Source organism: Berghia stephanieae, chromosome 5, assembly GCF_034508935.2.
Source record: "Berghia stephanieae isolate SIO BIC M18660-M18661 chromosome 5, UCSD_Bste_1.3, whole genome shotgun sequence".
Taxonomy (NCBI): domain Eukaryota; kingdom Metazoa; phylum Mollusca; class Gastropoda; order Nudibranchia; family Aeolidiidae; genus Berghia; species Berghia stephanieae.
Genome location: NC_088364.1, coordinates 84,449,302 through 84,471,801, shown reverse-complemented (window position 1 = coordinate 84,471,801; position 22,500 = coordinate 84,449,302). Strand labels below are relative to the sequence as shown.

Here is a 22,500-nt window from a genome sequence, read left to right as displayed (position 1 = left end):
ATGATGATGGTGGTGGTGATGATGATGATGATGATGATGATGATGATGATGATGATGATGATGATGATGATGATGATGATGATGATGATGATGATGATGATGATGATGATGATGATGATGATGATGATGATGATGATGATGATGGTGGTGGTGGTGGTGATGATGATGATGATGGTGGTGATGATGATGATGATGATGATGGTGGTGATGATGATAATGATGATGATGGTGGTGGTGATGATGATGATGATGATGATGATGATGATGATGATGATGATGATGATGATGATGATGATGATGGTGGTGATGATGATAATGATGATGATGGTGGTGGTGATGATGATGATGATGATGATGATGATGATGGTGGTGGTGGTCGTGATGATGATGGTGGTGGTGGTGGTTATGAGGATGATGATAATTATCATTATTAATAGTGACATTAACAATAATAAAAATAATAATAATAATAATAATAATAATAATAATAATAATAATAATAATAATAATAATAATAATAATAATAATAATAATAATAATAATAATAATAATAATAATAATAATCATGATAATAATAATAATAATAATAACGATAATGATAATGATAATAATAATAATAATAACGATAATAATAATAATAATAATAATAATAATAATAATAATAATAATAATAATAATAATAATGATAATGATAATAATAATAATAATACTTAATCCTCTTCGGGCCTTGAGGCACATAGGGCATCCACCAGACATCTCCATTTTTTGCGATCGGCTGCTTTTGCGGTGGCTGTATTCCAGGACAGGCCTGCTTCCTTTAATTCTTTCTCCATGGTCCTTCTCCAGGTTTCTTTGGGTCTTCCCCGCTTTCTCTTCCCATCTGCTGTCCAGTTCAGGGCTGTCTTGGGAAGTGACCCTTTTTCCATTCTGGCCACATGACCCAGCCAACGCCATCTTCTTCTTTTTATTTGGCTATCAATGCTAGTGCAGTCAGCTTTCTTTAATAGATCCACTGTTCTTATTTTTGTAGGCCAAAATAAATTAAAAATTCTTTTTAAACACTTGTTCTGAAAGGCTTCTAGTTTCTGTATTAAGGAGGATGTCATTTTCCAGCTTTCACTTCCATAAAGCAGTACACTTAAAACATTGCTCTTGTATATTTTCAGCTTTGTCTTTCTCATTATTTGCTTTGATTTCCAAAAGTTTTTCAGCATGCCGAAAGCCTGGTTTGCCTTTTGAATTCTGTGCTTGATATCGTGTTCTGCATTTCCGTCGTCTGTTATTTTGGATCCGAGGTAGGAGAACTCTGTTACCTCTTCAATTATATGTTCATCTATCCTAATTTCACTGTCATGTTTTGGATTCACCCTAATGTACACAGTCTTATCGAAATTTATTTTCAGTCCAATTTTCGAGGCGTTCTTGTGTAGTACGTTTAGTTTCTCTGAGGCGTCTCTGTGTGTACTGGAAACTAACGCGATATCATCTGCGTAGTCTATATCTTCCAGAAAAGATGTCAGTGTCCAGCGAATGCCTCTCTTCTTACCATCAATTGTATTTTTCATGAGCCAGTCTAGAGCCAGGATAAACAGAAGCGGGGAGAGTATGCAGCCTTGTTTTACACCAGTTGTTACATTAAAGCTGTCTGTTAAATTGTTACCACAGATCACTTGGCATTGGTAGTTGCTGTACATTGCTTTGATTAGGTTGACTATCTTCATCGGTATACCATAATGGCGGAGTATTTTCCACAGGGACTCTCTGTGTAAGCTGTCAAAGGCTTTTTCAAAATCGACAAAAATGGTGTAGAGGGGGCTGTTCCATTCAATGCTTTGCTCCAGGATTTGTCTCAGGGTAAATATGTGGTCACTACATGACTTCCCTTTTCTGAACCCTGCCTGCTCTTTTCTAAGAATGTTTTCAATGTGAGGTGAGATTCTTTTCAGAAGGATTCTATTAAAAATTTTGCTCGTTACGGACAGGAGTGTGATTCCACGCCAGTTAGCACAATTTCCTAGGTCTCCTTTCTTGGCTATTTTATGGATGATGCCTTTCTGCGCAATCCTCTGGTATTTCTTCCTTTTCCCAAATGTTGGTGAACAGTTTACTGAGAATTTTGGACATTTCTTGCGAGTTCGCTTTAAGCATTTCCGCAGTGATTTTGTCAATACCTGGGGCCTTGCCATTTTTTTGTTGTTGTATTGCCTCGTGCACCTCATGCTCAGTGATTGGACCAAGATTAACCTCTACGTCCCTTTCTGCTTCTGGGATATCTGTGTAAGAAGATGGGTCTGGTCTGTTCAGAAGGTTTGCGAAATATTCTCTCCATCTTTCAATTTTCTCCTTTTCGTCTGTGATGACACTACCATCTTGAGATTTTAATGGTTTCTCTTGACTATAACTTCTGTTTCCCGAGAACTTTTTTGTGATTTTGTATAGTGTTTGTGTGTCGTGTCTTACAGCTGCATTTTCTGCTTCAGTTGCTAAATTTTCTGCAAAATCTCTTTTGTCTTTCCTTGTGGATTTTTTCACTTCTTTATCCTTCAATGAGTATTCACTGGATAGCCTTTCTTTCAGTCGGGGGGATTTAGCGTTCAGGAGATTTAGTTTGATTGATTTTCTTTGGTTAATGAGCTCCCATGACCTTGCTGATATCCAATTCTCTGTATTGGATTTATTGTGTCCTAAGTGTTCAGTGGCACTTTCCTGCATGACGTGGTTGAAATCTTGGATTGTCATGTTTGTAATATCTTGTATTGCACTGAATTTGTTTCTGACTGAGATATTGAAATTGTTTTGGATATCTGGGATTTTCAATTTATCTGTGTTGAAACGTTTCTCCTTCTGTTTTGCTATTTTTGTTTTCATCAATTTAGTAGAGATTTTGGCTGTGACAAGATGGTGGTCACTTCCAATGTCTGCCAATCGTCTGACTCTGACATCGTTTAGGCTGCTCTTCCATTTTCTGTTTATAATTATATGGTCTATCTGACTTTCTGTTTTCCCATCTGGTGATTTCCATGTCAATTTGTGGATGTTTTTGTGTGGGAAGAAAGTTCCACCAATAATGAAGTTGTGTTCTTCACAAAATTCTGCCAGTCTGCTTCCATTGTTGTTCATTAACCCTATGCCCTCCTTTCCAACGGACTGATTTGTTTGTGTATTGCCAACTCTAGCATTAAGGTCTCCGATGATCATGAGCATATCATGTCTTGGAATGTTTTCAACAGCCATTCTTAGAATATCGTAAAATTCTTCTTTGTTTTCTTCATCTGAATCCTCTGTAGGTGCGTAGCATGTGAGGATTGATAGCTTGGTGTATTTTGAGTTGTGTCTTGTGTATAAAAGTCTTTCACTTATCGGTTTCCATTCCAATAGTGACTTGTTGTTTTGCCTGGCTATCAAGAGGGCAACACCTTCTCTGTGTTGGTCATCCTTTCGTCCTGACCAAATGATCAGGTCGCCATTTGAGAGTTGGCGCTTCCCAGCTCCTGTCCATCTTGCCTCTGATATGCCTAGCAAATCGATCTTGTAGTTCAACATCTCGCGCTGGGCTTGTGCCAGTTTTCCTGTTTGATATAGGGTCCTAACATTCCAGCACGAGACATTGAGCTTGCGTTTTGGTGACAACAGATCTGCAATCTGGTCGGGGGCGTCCTTTCGGCTTTGACCTCCTACCGTCATGAAGCCAGTATTCTGGTCCGCTTCTCTGCTGCCGCCGGTTGTGGATTTATGTCTGGTTTCTGTTTCTGTAACAGTTTGCTTTTTATGAGGTGGGTTGTTAACCCTACGCTCAACCCCCATTCCTGGAGGGCCGGTGGATTACTCTTCGTCTGATCTCTCTCCTTTTTTCTCTTATTAGAGGTCCGAGGTTCGAGATACGCAAACCCTCCCACCACGACAAGGTGATAATCCGTCGGGAGAGAATAATAATAATAACGATAATAATAATAATAATAATAATAATAATAATAATAATAATAATAATAATAATAATAATAATAATAATAACGATAATGATAATGATAATAATAGGAATGAAGGAAGGAGGAATGAATATTATCCGTCAGTGATAAAACCTAATGATTTCTACTTCTGATTCCTCTACAGGAAGAAATTATAACAGCTTTGACGGAGGTGTGTAACTTTCTACCAAGCACTCTGAAGGATGAATGTAACACACTGGTGAACAGTTATGGAAAAGAGATCATAAATCTATTTTTGCAATACACACCCGAGCAAGTGTGTTCAATGCTCAGTCTGTGTAGTAGCACACAGAAAGGTGTGTGTTAGTTTGATTTGAGAAATAATGTATTGGTTTGTTTGTTTTGTTTTTGTGGTTGTTGTGTAGGGTGATGGTGATTTATTGGTAGATGATGATGATGATGATGATGATGATGATGATGATGATGATGATGATGATGATGATGAGGAGGAGGAGGAGGAGGAGGAGGAGGAGGATGATGATGATGATGATGATGATGATGATGATGATGATGATGATGATGATGATGATGATGATGATGATGATGATGATGATGATGATGATGATGGTGATGAGGAGGAGGAGGAGGAGGAGGTGTAGGAGGAGGAAGAAGACTAGACTGATAATGATAATGATGATGATGATGAATGAGAATAATGATGATGATGGTGATGATAAATCGTAATGATGATGATGGTGATGATGAATGGTAATGGTAGTAATGAATGACATTATCTGTTATGACAACTATTATGAGGATTTTTTCCAATGTTATGCTTTTTATATATTTCAAAGATTGATTCATTTCATATTTTCATCTTCACCCAGTTATTTTCTTTATGAGAAATTTGGTTGTGATCATTTATCCATTTTTCTTTCTGTCCTTTAATTAAAATTTTATCCATCCCCAAAACAGTTCCAAGAGTAAAATTGCCATCCTTTGAGAAGAGTAAAGAGAATGCAGATCTTTGTGTCATCTGTGAGTTCGTACTACAAGAACTTGATAAAATGCTCAAGGACAACAGCACAGAGGTTGGTTTTCTGATTGTTATGCTCTTAAAACCTGATTTTTTACCTTTTTCTTCTTTTTCTGAAATAACAGGGAAAATGAAACAAAATGATAAAATCAGTTGTTCTGTATTTAAAAAATGCAAACCACCTCCTTGAAGTCCAGATTTGTAAAATCCAGAGATCTCTACAATAATGATAATAAGGATAAATGATAATGATGATGATGGTGGTGGTGATGATGATTATGATGATGATGATGATGATGATGGTGGTGGTCGTGATGATGATGGTGGTGGCGGTGGTGATGAGGATGATGATAATTATCATTATTAATAGTGACATTAACAATAATAAAAATAATAATGATAATAATAATAATAATAATAATAATAATAATAAATAATAATAATAATAATAATAATAATAATAATATAATAATAATAATAATAATAATAATAATAATAATAATAATAATAATTAATAATAATAGTAATAATAATAATAAATAATAATAATATAATAATAATAATAATAATAATAATAATAATAATAATAATAACAATAAAATATAATAATAATAATAAAATAATAAAATAATAATACAATAATAATAATAATAATAATAATAATAATAATATAATAATAATAATAAATAATAATAATAATAATAATATAATAATAATAATAATAATAATAATAATAATAATAATAATATAATAATAATAATAATAATAATAATGATAATGATAATAATAGGAATGAAGGAAGGACGAATGAATATTATCTGTCAGTGATAAACCTAATGATTTCTACTTCTGATTCCTCTACAGGAAGAAATTATAACAGCTTTGACGGAGGTGTGTAACTTTCTACCAAGCACTCTGAAGGATGAATGTAACACACTGGTGAACAGTTATGGAAAAGAGATCATAAATCTATTTCTGCAATACACACCCGAGCAAGTGTGTTCAATGCTCAGTCTGTGTAGAAGCACAAAGAAAGGTGTGTGTTAGTTTGATTTGAGAAATAATGTGTTGGTTTGTTTTCTTTTTTTTTGTGGTTGTTTTGTAGGGTGATGGTGATTTATTTTTAGATGATGATAATGATGATGAGGAGGAAGAAGACTAGGTGATAATGATGGTGATGATGAATGGTAATGGTGATGGTGTTGATGAATGATAATGATAGAAATGAATGATATTATCTGTTATGACAAGTATAATGGGGATTTTTTCCAATGTTATGCTTATTATATATTACAAAGATTGATTCATTTCATATTTTGATCGTGACCAAGTTATTTTCATTATGAGAAATTTGGTTGTGATCATTTATCCATTTTTCTTTCTGTCCTTTGATTAAAATTTTATCCATCCCCAAAACAGTTCCGAGAGTAAAATTGGCATCCTTTGAGAAGAGTAAAGAGAATGCAGATCTTTGTGTCATCTGTGAGTTCGTACTACAAGAACTTGATAAGATGCTCAAGGACAACAGCACAGAGGTTGGTTTTCTGATTGTTGTGCTCTTAAAACCTGATTTTTACCTTTTTCTTCTTTTTCTGAAATAACAGGGAAAATGAAACAAAATGATAAAATCAGTTGTTCTGTATTTAAAAAATGCAAACCACCTCCTTGAAGTCCAGATTTGTAAAATCCAGAGATCTCTATAATAATGATAGTAAGGATAAATGATGATGGTGGTGGTGGTGGTGGTGGTGGTGATGATGATGGTGGTGGTGGTGATGATGATGATGATGATGGTGGTGGTGATGATATATTAGTATTGTCATTGTTACTAATAATATAATAATAATAATAATAATAATAATAATAATAATGAGGTGATTCAATTGTTATATTTATATTTATAGAACATTTTACTTCTTAGTAATAATATATATAACTCCTTTTCAATCTCTTATCTACAATCTTTTGCTTTAAAGCAAATAATAAATATTTCTATGAGTTAAAGTGATAATCGCAAAATAATTTATTTATTTCTCAGATGAAATATTTATGCAATCGCAATAACACGATTTTTATGTTATATTCCTCTCTACTTTTTAGTATAATATCATTTAAACTTTACCAGTTTATAAAGTATCTTGATAATCATTTGATTGTGTATATTTGTTGGACAAGAATTTTATTATAAGTATAATCATAGTCACCATAATATATCCGCTTGTTGTTCCACTCTACATTTTAAGACTTTTAATATTCTTTGCCAAGTTTCATTTAATTTATTAACATTTGATATTTCTTTTATATATTACCGAATTGTGTTGTGATACAAAATTATAATTTCCACACAAGGATCAATAAAGTATATCTTATCTTATCTTATATTAATAATAAAAATACAAATATATAATAATAATAATAATAATAATAATAATAAATAATAATAATAATAATAATAATAATAATAATAATAATAATAATAATAATAATAATTGATAATGATAATAATGGGAATGAAGGAAGGAGAATGAATATTATCTGTCAGTGATAAACCTAATGATTTCTACTTCTGATTCCTCTACAGGAAGAAATTATAACAGCTTTGACGGAGGTGTGTAACTTTCTACCAAGCACTCTGAAGGATGAATGTAACACACTGGTGAACAGTTATGGAAAAGAGATCATAAATCTATTTCTGCAATACACACCCGAGCAAGTGTGTTCAATGCTCAGTCTGTGTAGAAGCACAAAGAAAGGTGTGTGTTAGTTTGATTTGAGAAATAATGTGTTGGTTTGTTTCTTTTTTTTGTGGTTGTTTTGTAGGGTGATGGTGATTTATTTTTAGATGATGATAATGATGATGAGGAGGAAGAAGACTAGGTGATAATGATGGTGATGATGAATGGTAATGGTGATGGTGTTGATGAATGATAATGATAGAAATGAATGATATATCTGTTATGACAAGTATAATGGGGATTTTTTCCAATGTTATGCTTATTATATATTACAAAGATTGATTCATTTCATATTTTGATCGTGACCAAGTTATTTTCATTATGAGAAATTTGGTTGTGATCATTTATCCATTTTTCTTTCTGTCCTTTGATTAAAATTTTATCCATCCCCAAAACAGTTCCGAGAGTAAAATTGGCATCCTTTGAGAAGAGTAAAGAGAATGCAGATCTTTGTGTCATCTGTGAGTTCGTACTACAAGAACTTGATAAGATGCTCAAGGACAACAGCACAGAGGTTGGTTTTCTGATTGTTGTGCTCTTAAAACCTGATTTTTTTACCTTTTTCTTCTTTTTCTGAAATAACAGGGAAAATGAAACAAAATGATAAAATCAGTTGTTCTGTATTTAAAAAATGCAAACCACCTCCTTCACGGCGAATAAAACTAACTTAATTTTTGACTCTTTAGTTTTTGCTTTGATCTTGCTGTATCCCCGTGCCACCCACTGTGCATCTTCCCCTGTCGCCCATTCCACTCCCTGATCACAGGCAAATCACTGATAACAGGGAACTTCACCTGTCACAAGTGATTAATTACCTGCACCTTTGTCAGTTGAAACAAGGGGAGGTAATCGAGGTCCGAAAACAAGGGTGATATTGTCAAAAAAATGCATAAGAAATGCACTCCTTATATCATTTAATACTGGAAACCTATGTGTCACACACGATTTCTTCTTATTTTTTAAAAATATTTTAAATTTCTGTCGTAATTATATATATTTTTGTGAAGTGCCAATTGGATTATAAAGCAGATAAGAATATTTCAAATTAGTGAGTGAAATTGTTCTGTCCACCGTATATCATTGATTAAAATATTTTTAAAACATGTTTTGTCACCATGAGGGTCATATTTTCTTACACCCTAAAATAATTCAATAAATTTGCAATTAGTATGTCCATGAAGTACGCTTAATTCACACAAAATAAAAAGTTATGATTATTTAAAATCTGGGCAATCCATTGTGTGAAATAACATTACTATTTTTGGTTGAGTGATTTTATTTTTTATATTAATTTTATTTGTGGCACTGAAATAATTTTTTTTTGTACTACAGACAAGGATGGAACATTCTCTTGAAACTCAAATAACAAAACTAAATAATCTATGTAGACTTTGTGGCAAAAGATGTTTGAAAAGAGGAGGTGGGAGAAGCAACTTAAAAGATAAAGAAAAAATTGCATGACTTGAATGAATGTAAAGAAAGTATCATCGGATCAGTTAGAAAAACAATACAACATGTTTTAGATCAGAATAAAATTGTCAGACAAGCATTTCAAGGTGGCCACTTCATTGCCAATCACTGCCACAAATACATAAAGAAAGTAATTTACAGACACCTTCCAAAAAGAGAGCTATACATGCAGTTAGTACAAACACCCAAAGAGACACCCTAATCACGAAAATAATTCAACTTGAGATCAAATATAATACTTTAAATGACAGCTACAGAGATGTACATACATTAGTATCCCATTCAAATCCCATGTCATCAGAAGAAATTGAAAAAGCAGAGGAAGCCGTCACAAGGTATTTGCAGAATTACAGAGAAGCATTCCCTCACTCAATTACCCCCAAATTACATATATTGGAAATGCACTGCATTGACTGGTTGAAACGATATAAGATAAATTTAGGATTCCATGCCGAGCAAGGTGGTGAACTGCTCCATTCTAGCATATGGAAGATTGAAAAAAGAGCAGGAGGATTTCAAAGCGAAAAAGCAAAATTGTCTTTCACAATGGAAACATCATTGCTTCAAGTTGAACCAGACGCCAGTAGTCACTTACTTCAGAAGGGCCCCGAATAATATTCCTAAATATTATCCTTTCTGGTTGGTGTTGAAAATAGATGAGAAACTATTGTTAAACGTGTTTATTTGTTTTCATAATGGTGTTGCTTGCATTACGATTAGACATGAAACTTCGTTAGTTGTGATGTGTGAAAATAGAAGAGAGAGTGATAGAAATATTTTTAAGTAAATTTATTACTGACAATGTGATCGGGAACGCGACAGACCATAGGATTTTATATTATTAATTAATGAAATATGTCATCAAGTGAAGGAATGATTGGATATCAGTTTTATAAGACACACACTAACACATACCTTCCAGTCATCACTGTCACTGGCTAATTTGTGGACAGGATACTGGTGGATTTGATAAGGAGTTACCACAATATCAAGACCTCTCACAGGACTGCCAGGTCTGAACAGGCCATAAAACTTACATACACTTTTTCCTCATTCTCTCCTGCTTCTGATTATCCCAAAATTATTTGCCTGTATGGTGACTTATGCTATTTATTCACATGTTTCTTACCAATTTTAGTTATGATCTTGCATTGAATTATAGTACAACTCATGGAGAGTGGCGTTGCAAAACCATTAGGTTCATAGCCATACAAATGGTATGACAATTTCTTTACATTATGAAGAACAAGAATATATGAATAAGAAAAAGTTACGTCAACGGATTATTGAGCAACGATTATTTGAAAATATCAATAAAATGCAGAATTAGAGAGAAAAAATACAGGTAGCGAAAATGCCGATGCTGGTAGCATGATGAGTCATCGACCTGTCAAATCTTGATTAATTACCCTCCCACCGGTGGAGCGCTGGCTCAAACTAAAAGTTCGAGTTTTAGTCGCCATGCCTTGAAGACCAGATTTGTAAAATCCAGAGATCTCTATAATAATGATAGTAAGGATAAATGATGATGGTGGTGGTGGTGGTGGTGGTGATGATGATGGTGGTGGTGGTGATGATGATGATGATGATGGTGGTGGTGATGATAATATTAGTATTGTCATTGTTACTAATAATAATAATAATAATAATAATAATAATAATAATAATAATAATAATATAAATAAAAAATGAGGTGATTCAATTGTTATATTTATATTTATAGAACATTTTACTTCTTAGTAATAATATATATAACTCCTTTTCAATCTCTTATCTACAATCTTTTGCTTTAAAGCAAATAATAAATATTTCTATGAGTTAAAGTGATAATCGCAAAATAATTTATTTATTTCTCAGATGAAATATTTATGCAATCGCAATAACACGATTTTTATGTTATATTCCTCTCTACTTTTTAGTATAATATCATTTAAACTTTACCAGTTTATAAAGTATCTTGATAATCATTTGATTGTGTATATTTGTTGGACAAGAATTTTATTATAAGTATAATCATAGTCACCATAATATATCCGCTTGTTGTTCCACTCTACATTTTAAGACTTTTAATATTCTTTGCCAAGTTTCATTTAATTTATTAACATTTGATATTTCTTTTATATATTACCGAATTGTGTTGTGATACAAAATTATAATTTCCACACAAGGATCAATAAAGTATATCTTATCTTATCTTATATTAATAATAAAAATACAAATAATAATAATAAATAATAATAATAATAATAATAATAATAATAATAATAATAATAATAATAAATAATAATAATAATAATAATAATAATAATGATAATGATAATAATGGGAATGAAGGAAGGACGAATGAATATTATCTGTCAGTGATAAACCTAATGATTTCTACTTCTGATTCCTCTACAGGAAGAAATAATAACAGCTTTGACGGAGGTGTGTAACTTTCTACCAAGCACTCTGAAGGATGAATGTAACACACTGGTGAACAGTTATGGAAAAGAGATCATAAATCTATTTCTGCAATACACACCCGAGCAAGTGTGTTCAATGCTCAGTCTGTGTAGAAGCACAAAGAAAGGTGTGTGTTAGTTTGATTTGAGAAATAATGTGTTGGTTTGTTTCTTTTTTTTTTTGTAGTTGTTTTGTAGGGTGATGGTGATTTATTTTTAGATGATGATAATGATGATGAGGAGGAAGAAGACTAGGTGATAATGATGGTGATGATGAATGTAAGGGTGATGGTGTGATGAATGATAATGATAGAAATGAATGATATTATCTGTTATGACAAGTATAATGGGAATTTTTTCCAATGTTATGCTTATTATATATTACAAAGATTGATTCATTTCATATTTTGATCGTGACCAAGTTATTTTCATTATGAGAAATTTGGTTGTGATCATTTATCCATTTTTCTTTCTGTCCTTTGATTAAAATTTTATCCATCCCCAAAACAGTTCCGAGAGTAAAATTGGCATCCTTTGAGAAGAGTAAAGAGAATGCAGATCTTTGTGTCATCTGTGAGTTCGTACTACAAGAACTTGATAAGATGCTCAAGGACAACAGCACAGAGGTTGGTTTTCTGATTGTTGTGCTCTTAAAACCTGATTTTTTTACCTTTTTCTTCTTTTTCTGAAATAACAGGGAAAATGAAACAAAATGATAAAATCAGTTGTTCTGTATTTAAAAAATGCAAACCACCTCCTTCACGGCGAATAAAACTAACTTAATTTTTGACTCTTTAGTTTTTGCTTTGATCTTGCTGTATCCCCGTGCCACCCACTGTGCATCTTCCCCTGTCGCCCATTCCACTCCCCTGATCACAGGCAAATCACTGATAACAGGGAACTTCACCTGTCACAAGTGATTAATTACCTGCACCTTTGTCAGTTGAAACAAGGGAGGTAACGAGGTCCGAAAACAAGGGTGATATTGTCAAAAAATGCATAAGAAATGCACTCCTTATATCATTTAATACTGGAAACCTATGTGTCACACACGATTTCTTCTTATTTTTTAAAAATATTTTAAATTTCTGTCGTAATTATATATATTTTTGTGAAGTGCCAATTGGATTATAAAGCAGATAAGAATATTTCAAATTAGTGAGTGAAATTGTTCTGTCCACCGTATATCATTGATTAAAATATTTTTAAAACATTTTTGTCACCATGAGGGTCATATTTTTTACACCCTAAAATAATTCAATAAATTTGCAATTAGTATGTCCATGAAGTACGCTTAATTCACACAAAATAAAAAAGTTATGATTATTTAAAATCTGGGCAATCCATTGTGTGAAATAACATTATTATTTTTGGTTGAGTGATTTTATTTTTTATATTAATTTTATTTGTGGCACTGAAATAATTTTTTTTTGTACTACAGACAAGGATGGAACATTCTCTTGAAACTCAAATAACAAAACTAAATAATCTATGTAGACTTTGTGGCAAAAGATGTTTGAAAAGAGGAGGTGGGAGAAGCAACTTAAAAAGATAAAGAAAAAATTGCATGACTTGAATGAATGTAAAGAAAGTATCATCGGATCAGTTAGAAAAACAATACAACATGTTTTAGATCAGAATAAAATTGTCAGACAAGCATTTCAAGGTGGCCACTTCATTGCCAATCACTGCCACAAATACATAAAGAAAGTAATTTACAGACACCTTCCAAAAAGAGAGCTATACATGCAGTTAGTACAAACACCCAAAGAGACACCCTAATCACGAAAATAATTCAACTTGAGATCAAATATAATACTTTAAATGACAGCTACAGAGATGTACATACATTAGTATCCCATTCAAATCCCATGTCATCAGAAGAAATTGAAAAAGCAGAGGAAGCCGTCACAAGGTATTTGCAGAATTACAGAGAAGCATTCCCTCACTCAATTACCCCCAAATTACATATATTGGAAATGCACTGCATTGACTGGTTGAAACGATATAAGATAAATTTAGGATTCCATGCCGAGCAAGGTGGTGAACTGCTCCATTCTAGCATATGGAAGATTGAAAAAAGAGCAGGAGGATTTCAAAGCGAAAAAGCAAAATTGTCTTTCAAATGGAAACATCATTGCTTCAAGTTGAACCAGACGCCAGTAGTCACTTACTTCAGAAGGGCCCGAATAATATTCCTATTGAATATATATCTCCTTTCTGGTTGGTGTTGAAAATAGATGAGAAACTATTGTTAAACGTGTTTATTTGTTTTCATAATGGTGTTGCTTGCATTACGATTAGACATGAAACTTCGTTAGTTGTGATGTGTGAAAATAGAAGAGAGAGTGATAGAAATATTTTAAGTAAATTTATTACTGACAATGTGATCGGAACGCGACAGACCATAGGATTTATATTATTAATTAATGAAATATGTCATCAAGTGAAGGAATGATTGGATATCAGTTTTTATAAGACACACACTAACACATACCTTCCAGTCATCACTGTCACTGGCTAATTTGTGGACAGGATACTGGTGGATTTGATAAGGAGTTACCACAATATCAAGACCTCTCACAGGACTACCAGGTCTGAACAGGCCATAAAACTACATACACTTTTTCCTCATTCTCTCCTGCTTCTGATTATCCCAAAATTATTTGCCTGTATGGTGACTTATGCTATTTATTCACATGTTTCTTACCAATTTTAGTTATGATCTTGCATTGAATTATAGTACAACTCATGGAGAGTGGCGTTGCAAAACCATTAGGTTCATAGCCATACAAATGGTATGACAATATTCTTTACATTATGAAGAACAAGAATATATGAATAAGAAAAAGTTACGTCAACGGATTATTGAGCAACGATTATTTGAAAATATCAATAAAATGCAGAATTAGAGAGAAAAAATACAGGTAGCGAAAATGCCGATGCTGTAGCATGATGAGTCATCGACCTGTCAAATCTTGATTAATTACCCTCCCACCGGTGGAGCGCTGGCTCAAACTAAAAGTTCGAGTTTTAGTCGCCATGCCTTGAAGACCAGATTTGTAAAATCCAGAGATCTCTATAATAATGATAGTAAGGATAAATGATGATGGTGGTGGTGGTGGTGGTGGTGATGATGATGGTGGTGGTGTGATGATGAGATGATGGTGGTGGTGATGATAATATTAGTATTGTCATTGTTACTAATAATAATAATAATAATAATAATAATATAATAATAATAATAATAATAATAATAATAAATAATAATTAATATAATGAGGTGATTCAATTGTTATATTTATATTTATAGAACATTTTACTTCTTAGTAATAATATATATAACTCCTTTTCAATCTCTTATCTACAATCTTTTGCTTTAAAGCAAATAATAAATATTTCTATGAGTTAAAGTGATAATCGCAAAATAATTTATTTATTTCTCAGATGAAATATTTATGCAATCGCAATAACACGATTTTTATGTTATATTCCTCTCTACTTTTTAGTATAATATCATTTAAACTTTACCAGTTTATAAAGTATCTTGATAATCATTTGATTGTGTATATTTGTTGGACAAGAATTTTATTATAAGTATAATCATAGTCACCATAATATATCCGCTTGTTGTTCCACTCTACATTTTAAGACTTTTAATATTCTTTGCCAAGTTTCATTTAATTTATTAACATTTGATATTTCTTTTATATATTACCGAATTGTGTTGTGATACAAAATTATAATTTCCACACAAGGATCAATAAAGTATATCTTATCTTATCTTATATTAATAATAAAAATACAAATAATAATAATAATAATAATAATAATAATAATAAATAATAATAATAATAATAATAATAAAAATTAATAATAATAATAATAATAATAATAATGATAATGATAATAATGGGAATGAAGGAAGGACGAATGAATATTATCTGTCAGTGATAAACCTAATGATTTCTACTTCTGATTCCTCTACAGGAAGAAATAATAACAGCTTTGACGGAGGTGTGTAACTTTCTACCAAGCACTCTGAAGGATGAATGTAACACACTGGTGAACAGTTATGGAAAAGAGATCATAAATCTATTTCTGCAATACACACCCGAGCAAGTGTGTTCAATGCTCAGTCTGTGTAGAAGCACAAAGAAAGGTGTGTGTTAGTTTGATTTGAGAAATAATGTGTTGGTTTGTTTCTTTTTTTTTTTGTGGTTGTTTTGTAGGGTGATGGTGATTTATTTTTAGATGATGATAATGATGATGAGGAGGAAGAAGACTAGGTGATAATGATGGTGATGATGAATGGTAATGGTGATGGTGTTGATGAATGATAATGATAGAAATGAATGATATCATCTGTTATGACAAGTATAATGGGGATTTTTTCCAATGTTATGCTTATTATATATTACAAAGATTGATTCATTTCATATTTTGATCGTGACCAAGTTATTTTCATTATGAGAAATTTGGTTGTGATCATTTATCCATTTTTCTTTCTGTCCTTTGATTAAAATTTTATCCATCCCCAAAACAGTTCCGAGAGTAAAATTGGCATCCTTTGAGAAGAGTAAAGAGAATGCAGATCTTTGTGTCATCTGTGAGTTCGTACTACAAGAACTTGATAAGATGCTCAAGGACAACAGCACAGAGGTTGGTTTTCTGATTGTTGTGCTCTTAAAACCTGATTTTTTTACCTTTTTCTTCTTTTTCTGAAATAACAGGGAAAATGAAACAAAATGATAAAATCAGTTGTTCTGTATTTAAAAAATGCAAACCACCTCCTTCACGGCGAATAAAACTAACTTAATTTTTGACTCTTTAGTTTTTGCTTTGATCTTGCTGTATCCCCGTGCCACCCACTGTGCATCTTCCCCTGTCGCCCATTCCACTCCCCTGATCACAGGCAAATCACTGATAACAGGGAACTTCACCTGTCACAAGTGATTAATTACCTGCACCTTTGTCAGTTGAAACAAGGGGAGGTAAGCGAGGTCCGAAAACAAGGGTGATATTGTCAAAAAAATGCATAAGAAATGCACTCCTTATATCATTTAATACTGGAAACCTATGTGTCACACACGATTTCTTCTTATTTTTTAAAAATATTTTAAATTTCTGTCGTAATTATATATATTTTTGTGAAGTGCCAATTGGATTATAAAGCAGATAAGAATATTTCAAATTAGTGAGTGAAATTGTTCTGTCCACCGTATATCATTGATTAAAATATTTTTAAAACATGTTTTGTCACCATGAGGGTCATATTTTCTTACACCCTAAAATAATTCAATAAATTTGCAATTAGTATGTCCATGAAGTACGCTTAATTCACACAAAATAAAAAAGTTATGATTATTTAAAATCTGGGCAATCCATTGTGTGAAATAACATTATTATTTTTGGTTGAGTGATTTTATTTTTTATATTAATTTTATTTGTGGCACTGAAATAATTTTTTTTTGTACTACAGACAAGGATGGAACATTCTCTTGAAACTCAAATAACAAAACTAAATAATCTATGTAGACTTTGTGGCAAAAGATGTTTGAAAAGAGGAGGTGGGAGAAGCAACTTAAAAAGATAAAGAAAAAATTGCATGACTTGAATGAATGTAAAGAAAGTATCATCGGATCAGTTAGAAAAACAATACAACATGTTTTAGATCAGAATAAAATTGTCAGACAAGCATTTCAAGGTGGCCACTTCATTGCCAATCACTGCCACAAATACATAAAGAAAGTAATTTACAGACACCTTCCAAAAAGAGAGCTATACATGCAGTTAGTACAAACACCCAAAGAGACACCCTAATCACGAAAATAATTCAACTTGAGATCAAATATAATACTTTAAATGACAGCTACAGAGATGTACATACATTAGTATCCCATTCAAATCCCATGTCATCAGAAGAAATTGAAAAAGCAGAGGAAGCCGTCACAAGGTATTTGCAGAATTACAGAGAAGCATTCCCTCACTCAATTACCCCCAAATTACATATATTGGAAATGCACTGCATTGACTGGTTGAAACGATATAAGATAAATTTAGGATTCCATGCCGAGCAAGGTGGTGAACTGCTCCATTCTAGCATATGGAAGATTGAAAAAAGAGCAGGAGGATTTCAAAGCGAAAAAGCAAAATTGTCTTTCACAATGGAAACATCATTGCTTCAAGTTGAACCAGACGCCAGTAGTCACTTACTTCAGAAGGGTCCCGAATAATATTCCTAAATATTAGAATGATATATCTCCTTTCTGGTTGGTGTTGAAAATAGATGAGAAACTATTGTTAAACGTGTTTATTTGTTTTCATAATGGTGTTGCTTGCATTACGATTAGACATGAAACTTCGTTAGTTGTGATGTGTGAAAATAGAAGAGAGAGTGATAGAAATATTTTTAAGTAAATTTATTACTGACAATGTGATCGGGAACGCGACAGACCATAGGATTTATATTATTAATTAATGAAATATGTCATCAAGTGAAGGAATGATTGGATATCAGTTTTATAAGACACACACTAACACATACCTTCCAGTCATCACTGTCACTGGCTAATTTGTGGACAGGATACTGGTGGATTTGATAAGGAGTTACCACAATATCAAGACCTCTCACAGGACTACCAGGTCTGAACAGGCCATAAAACTTACATACACTTTTTCCTCATTCTCTCCTGCTTCTGATTATCCCAAAATTATTTGCCTGTATGGTGACTTATGCTATTTATTCACATGTTTCTTACCAATTTTAGTTATGATCTTGCATTGAATTATAGTACAACTCATGGAGAGTGGCGTTGCAAAACCATTAGGTTCATAGCCATACAAATGGTATGACAATATTCTTTACATTATGAAGAACAAGAATATATGAATAAGAAAAAGTTACGTCAACGGATTATTGAGCAACGATTATTTAAAATATCAATAAAATGCAGAATTAGAGAGAAAAAATACAGTAGCGAAAATGCCGATGCTGGTAGCATGATGAGTCATCGACCTGTCAAATCTTGATTAATTACCCTCCCACCGGTGGAGCGCTGGCTCAAACTAAAAGTTCGAGTTTTAGTCGCCATGCCTTGAAGACCAGATTTGTAAAATCCAGAGATCTCTATAATAATGATAGTAAGGATAAATGATGATGGTGGTGGTGGTGGTGGTGGTGATGATGATGGTGGTGGTGGTGATGATGATGATGGTGGTGGTGATGATAATATTAGTATTGTCATTGTTACTAATAATAATAATAATAATAATAATAATAATAATAATAATAATAATAATAATAATAATAATAATAATAATGAGGTGATTCAATTGTTATATTTATATTTATAGAACATTTTACTTCTTAGTAATAATATATATAACTCCTTTTCAATCTCTTATCTACAATCTTTTGCTTTAAAGCAAATAATAAATATTTCTATGAGTTAAAGTGATAATCGCAAAATAATTTATTTATTTCTCAGATGAAATATTTATGCAATCGCAATAACACGATTTTTATGTTATATTCCTCTCTACTTTTTAGTATAATATCATTTAAACTTTACCAGTTTATAAAGTATCTTGATAATCATTTGATTGTGTATATTTGTTGGACAAGAATTTTATTATAAGTATAATCATAGTCACCATAATATATCCGCTTGTTGTTCCACTCTACATTTTAAGACTTTTAATATTCTTTGCCAAGTTTCATTTAATTTATTAACATTTGATATTTCTTTTATATATTACCGAATTGTGTTGTGATACAAAATTATAATTTCCACACAAGGATCAATAAAGTATATCTTATCTTATCTTATATTAATAATAAAAATACAAATAATAATAATAATAATAATAATAATAATAATAATAATAATAATAATAATAATAATAATAATAATAATAATAATAATAATAATAATAATGATAATGATAATAATGGGAATGAAGGAAGGACGAATGAATATTATCTGTCAGTGATAAACCTAATGATTTCTACTTCTGATTCCTCTACAGGAAGAAATAATAACAGCTTTGACGGAGGTGTGTAACTTTCTACCAAGCACTCTGAAGGATGAATGTAACACACTGGTGAACAGTTATGGAAAAGAGATCATAAATCTATTTCTGCAATACACACCCGAGCAAGTGTGTTCAATGCTCAGTCTGTGTAGAAGCACAAAGAAAGGTGTGTGTTAGTTTGATTTGAGAAATAATGTGTTGGTTTGTTTCTTTTTTTTTTTGTAGTTGTTTTGTAGGGTGATGGTGATTTATTTTTAGATGATGATAATGATGATGAGGAGGAAGAAGACTAGGTGATAATGATGGTGATGATGAATGGTAATGGTGATGGTGTTGATGAATGATAATGATAGAAATGAATGATATTATCTGTTATGACAAGTATAATGGGGATTTTTTCCAATGTTATGCTTATTATATATTACAAAGATTGATTCATTTCATATTTTGATCGTGACCAAGTTATTTTCATTATGAGAAATTTGGTTGTGATCATTTATCCATTTTTCTTTCTGTCCTTTGATTAAAATTTTATCCATCCCCAAAACAGTTCCGAGAGTAAAATTGGCATCCTTTGAGAAGAGTAAAGAGAATGCAGATCTTTGTGTCATCTGTGAGTTCGTACTACAAGAACTTGATAAGATGCTCAAGGACAACAGCACAGAGGTTGGTTTTCTGATTGTTGTGCTCTTAAAACCTGATTTTTTTACCTTGTTCTTCTTTTTCTGAAATAACAGGGAAAATGAAACAAAATGATAAAATCAGTTGTTCTGTATTTAAAAAATGCAAACCACCTCCTTGAAGACCAGATTTGTAAAATCCAGAGATCTCTATAATAATGATAGTAAGGATAAATGATGATGGTGGTGGTGGTGGTGGTGGTGGTGATGATGATGATGATGATGGTGGTGGTGATGATAATATTAGTATTGTCATTGTTACTAATAATAATAATAATAATAATAATGAGGTGATTCAATTGTTATATTTATATTTATAGAACATTTTACTTCTTAGTAATAATATATATAACTCCTTTTCAATCTCTTATCTACAATCTTTTGCTTTAAAGCAAATAATAAATATTTCTATGAGTTAAAGTGATAATCGCAAAATAATTTATTTATTTCTCAGATGAAATATTTATGCAATCGCAATAACACGATTTTTATGTTATATTCCTCTCTACTTTTTAGTATAATATCATTTAAACTTTACCAGTTTATAAAATATCTTGATAATCATTTGATTGTGTATATTTGTTGGACAAGAATTTTATTATAAGTATAATCATAGTCTCCATAATATATCCGCTTGTTGTTCCACTCTACATTTTAAGACTTTTAATATTCTTTGCCAAGTTTCATTTAATTTATTAACATTTGATATTTCTTTTATATATTACCGAATTGTGTTGTGATACAAAATTATAATTTCCACACAAGGATCAATAAAGTATATCTTATCTTATCTTATATTAATAATAAAAATACAAATAATAATAATAATAATAATAATAATAATAATAATAATAATAATAATAATAATAATGATAATGATAATAATGGGAATGAAGGAAGGAGGAATGAATATTATCTGTCAGTGATAAACCTAATGATTTCTACTTCTGATTCCTCTACAGGAAGAAATAATAACAGCTTTGACGGAGGTGTGTAACTTTCTACCAAGCACTCTGAAGGATGAATGTAACACAATGGTGAACAGTTATGGAAAAGAGATCATAAATCTATTTCTGCAATACACACCCGAGCAAGTGTGTTCAATGCTCAGTCTGTGTAGAAGCACAAAGAAAGGTGTGTGTTAGTTTGATTTGAGAAATAATGTGTTGGTTTGTTTGTTTTGTTTTTGTGGTTGTTGTGTAGGGTGATGGTGATTTATTGGTAGATGATGATGATGATGAGGAGGAGGAGGAGGAGGAGGAGGAGTAGGAGGAGGAAGAAGACTAGGATGATGATGATGACGATGATTATGATGATGATGATGATGATGATGATGATTTTGGCGATAATTATATCAAAATATTGTAAAGTATTGTTCTGATTTTGAGGTATATCTCAAACACTCACTATTGTTTATTGCAGTTTTTATTTACCCCCCTCCCCCCCCCCCCCTCCCTGGAAGCCATATATGGAGATAATTTCCATTTCATACAATGTTTGTTGTTGTTTGGCTATTGAGTTGTTGTTGTGAATTGTTTTCATGTTGGGTAACCTGTTGGGTGTCACTTTGAGTTCAATTCACTGTTATGTGTTATTTCTTCCCTGGGTTTGTGACGTCACAATGGGTATAAAAACGGGGTTGCATTCATTTCCCAAGCTCTTCTTACTTCGAAACTCATTATGGATTGTTGATTGAAATTAGATAGTCAAGTGTTGACTTTGACTTTGTTTTTATTACGGGATGGACATAATGCCTTGAAATATGTCATTTTTTAACCGCCCATATATGTCCTTTACGTCTCTGGAGAACGCCCACTTCGGTGGAGACTTTTTCTTTATTATTTCCAATAATTTACCTATCGTGAACTAGATGGAGAAATCCGTTCACGACATTGTTCCTCCCTTTTTTTTTTACTTGACAATTTCAGTCGTTGCCAGACTCCAGTGGGAAAATATAACATGTATGTAAGAATGAGCTGTTTAAATTTAGCTTTTATATAGAGCAATAGCCACTTAACCCTCTCCTTACCACCCATAGGAAACTCGTCACATTCGTTATGATATAACCAACAATTTTGTTATTCAAATTTCTTTTGTACATCGTAAAATTTAAAGAAAACGGTGTGTTGTAGAGCATGTTTTGCTAAAGAAATTATTTATCGCAAGAATTTT

At 31.9% G+C, this 22,500-nt stretch overlaps 1 protein-coding gene across 2 annotated transcripts in view; it reads left to right on the top strand.

The window, feature by feature from the left end:
* LOC144973764 (uncharacterized) overlaps nt 1-22,500 on the top strand; it is a 127,264-nt gene that overhangs the window by 62,886 nt on the left and 41,878 nt on the right. For both annotated transcript variants that reach the window (XM_078916646.1, XM_078916644.1), the window contains exons 31-43: nt 4,111-4,282; nt 4,902-5,017; nt 5,827-5,998; nt 6,382-6,497; nt 7,544-7,715; nt 8,096-8,211; nt 11,568-11,739; nt 12,122-12,237; nt 15,602-15,773; nt 16,158-16,273; nt 19,643-19,814; nt 20,199-20,314; nt 21,291-21,462. In XM_078916646.1, the coding sequence (XP_078772772.1) occupies nt 4,111-4,282; nt 4,902-5,017; nt 5,827-5,998; nt 6,382-6,497; nt 7,544-7,715; nt 8,096-8,211; nt 11,568-11,739; nt 12,122-12,237; nt 15,602-15,773; nt 16,158-16,273; nt 19,643-19,814; nt 20,199-20,314; nt 21,291-21,462 (1,900 nt within the window). The remainder of the gene's footprint in view (nt 1-4,110; nt 4,283-4,901; nt 5,018-5,826; nt 5,999-6,381; nt 6,498-7,543; nt 7,716-8,095; nt 8,212-11,567; nt 11,740-12,121; nt 12,238-15,601; nt 15,774-16,157; nt 16,274-19,642; nt 19,815-20,198; nt 20,315-21,290; nt 21,463-22,500) is intronic.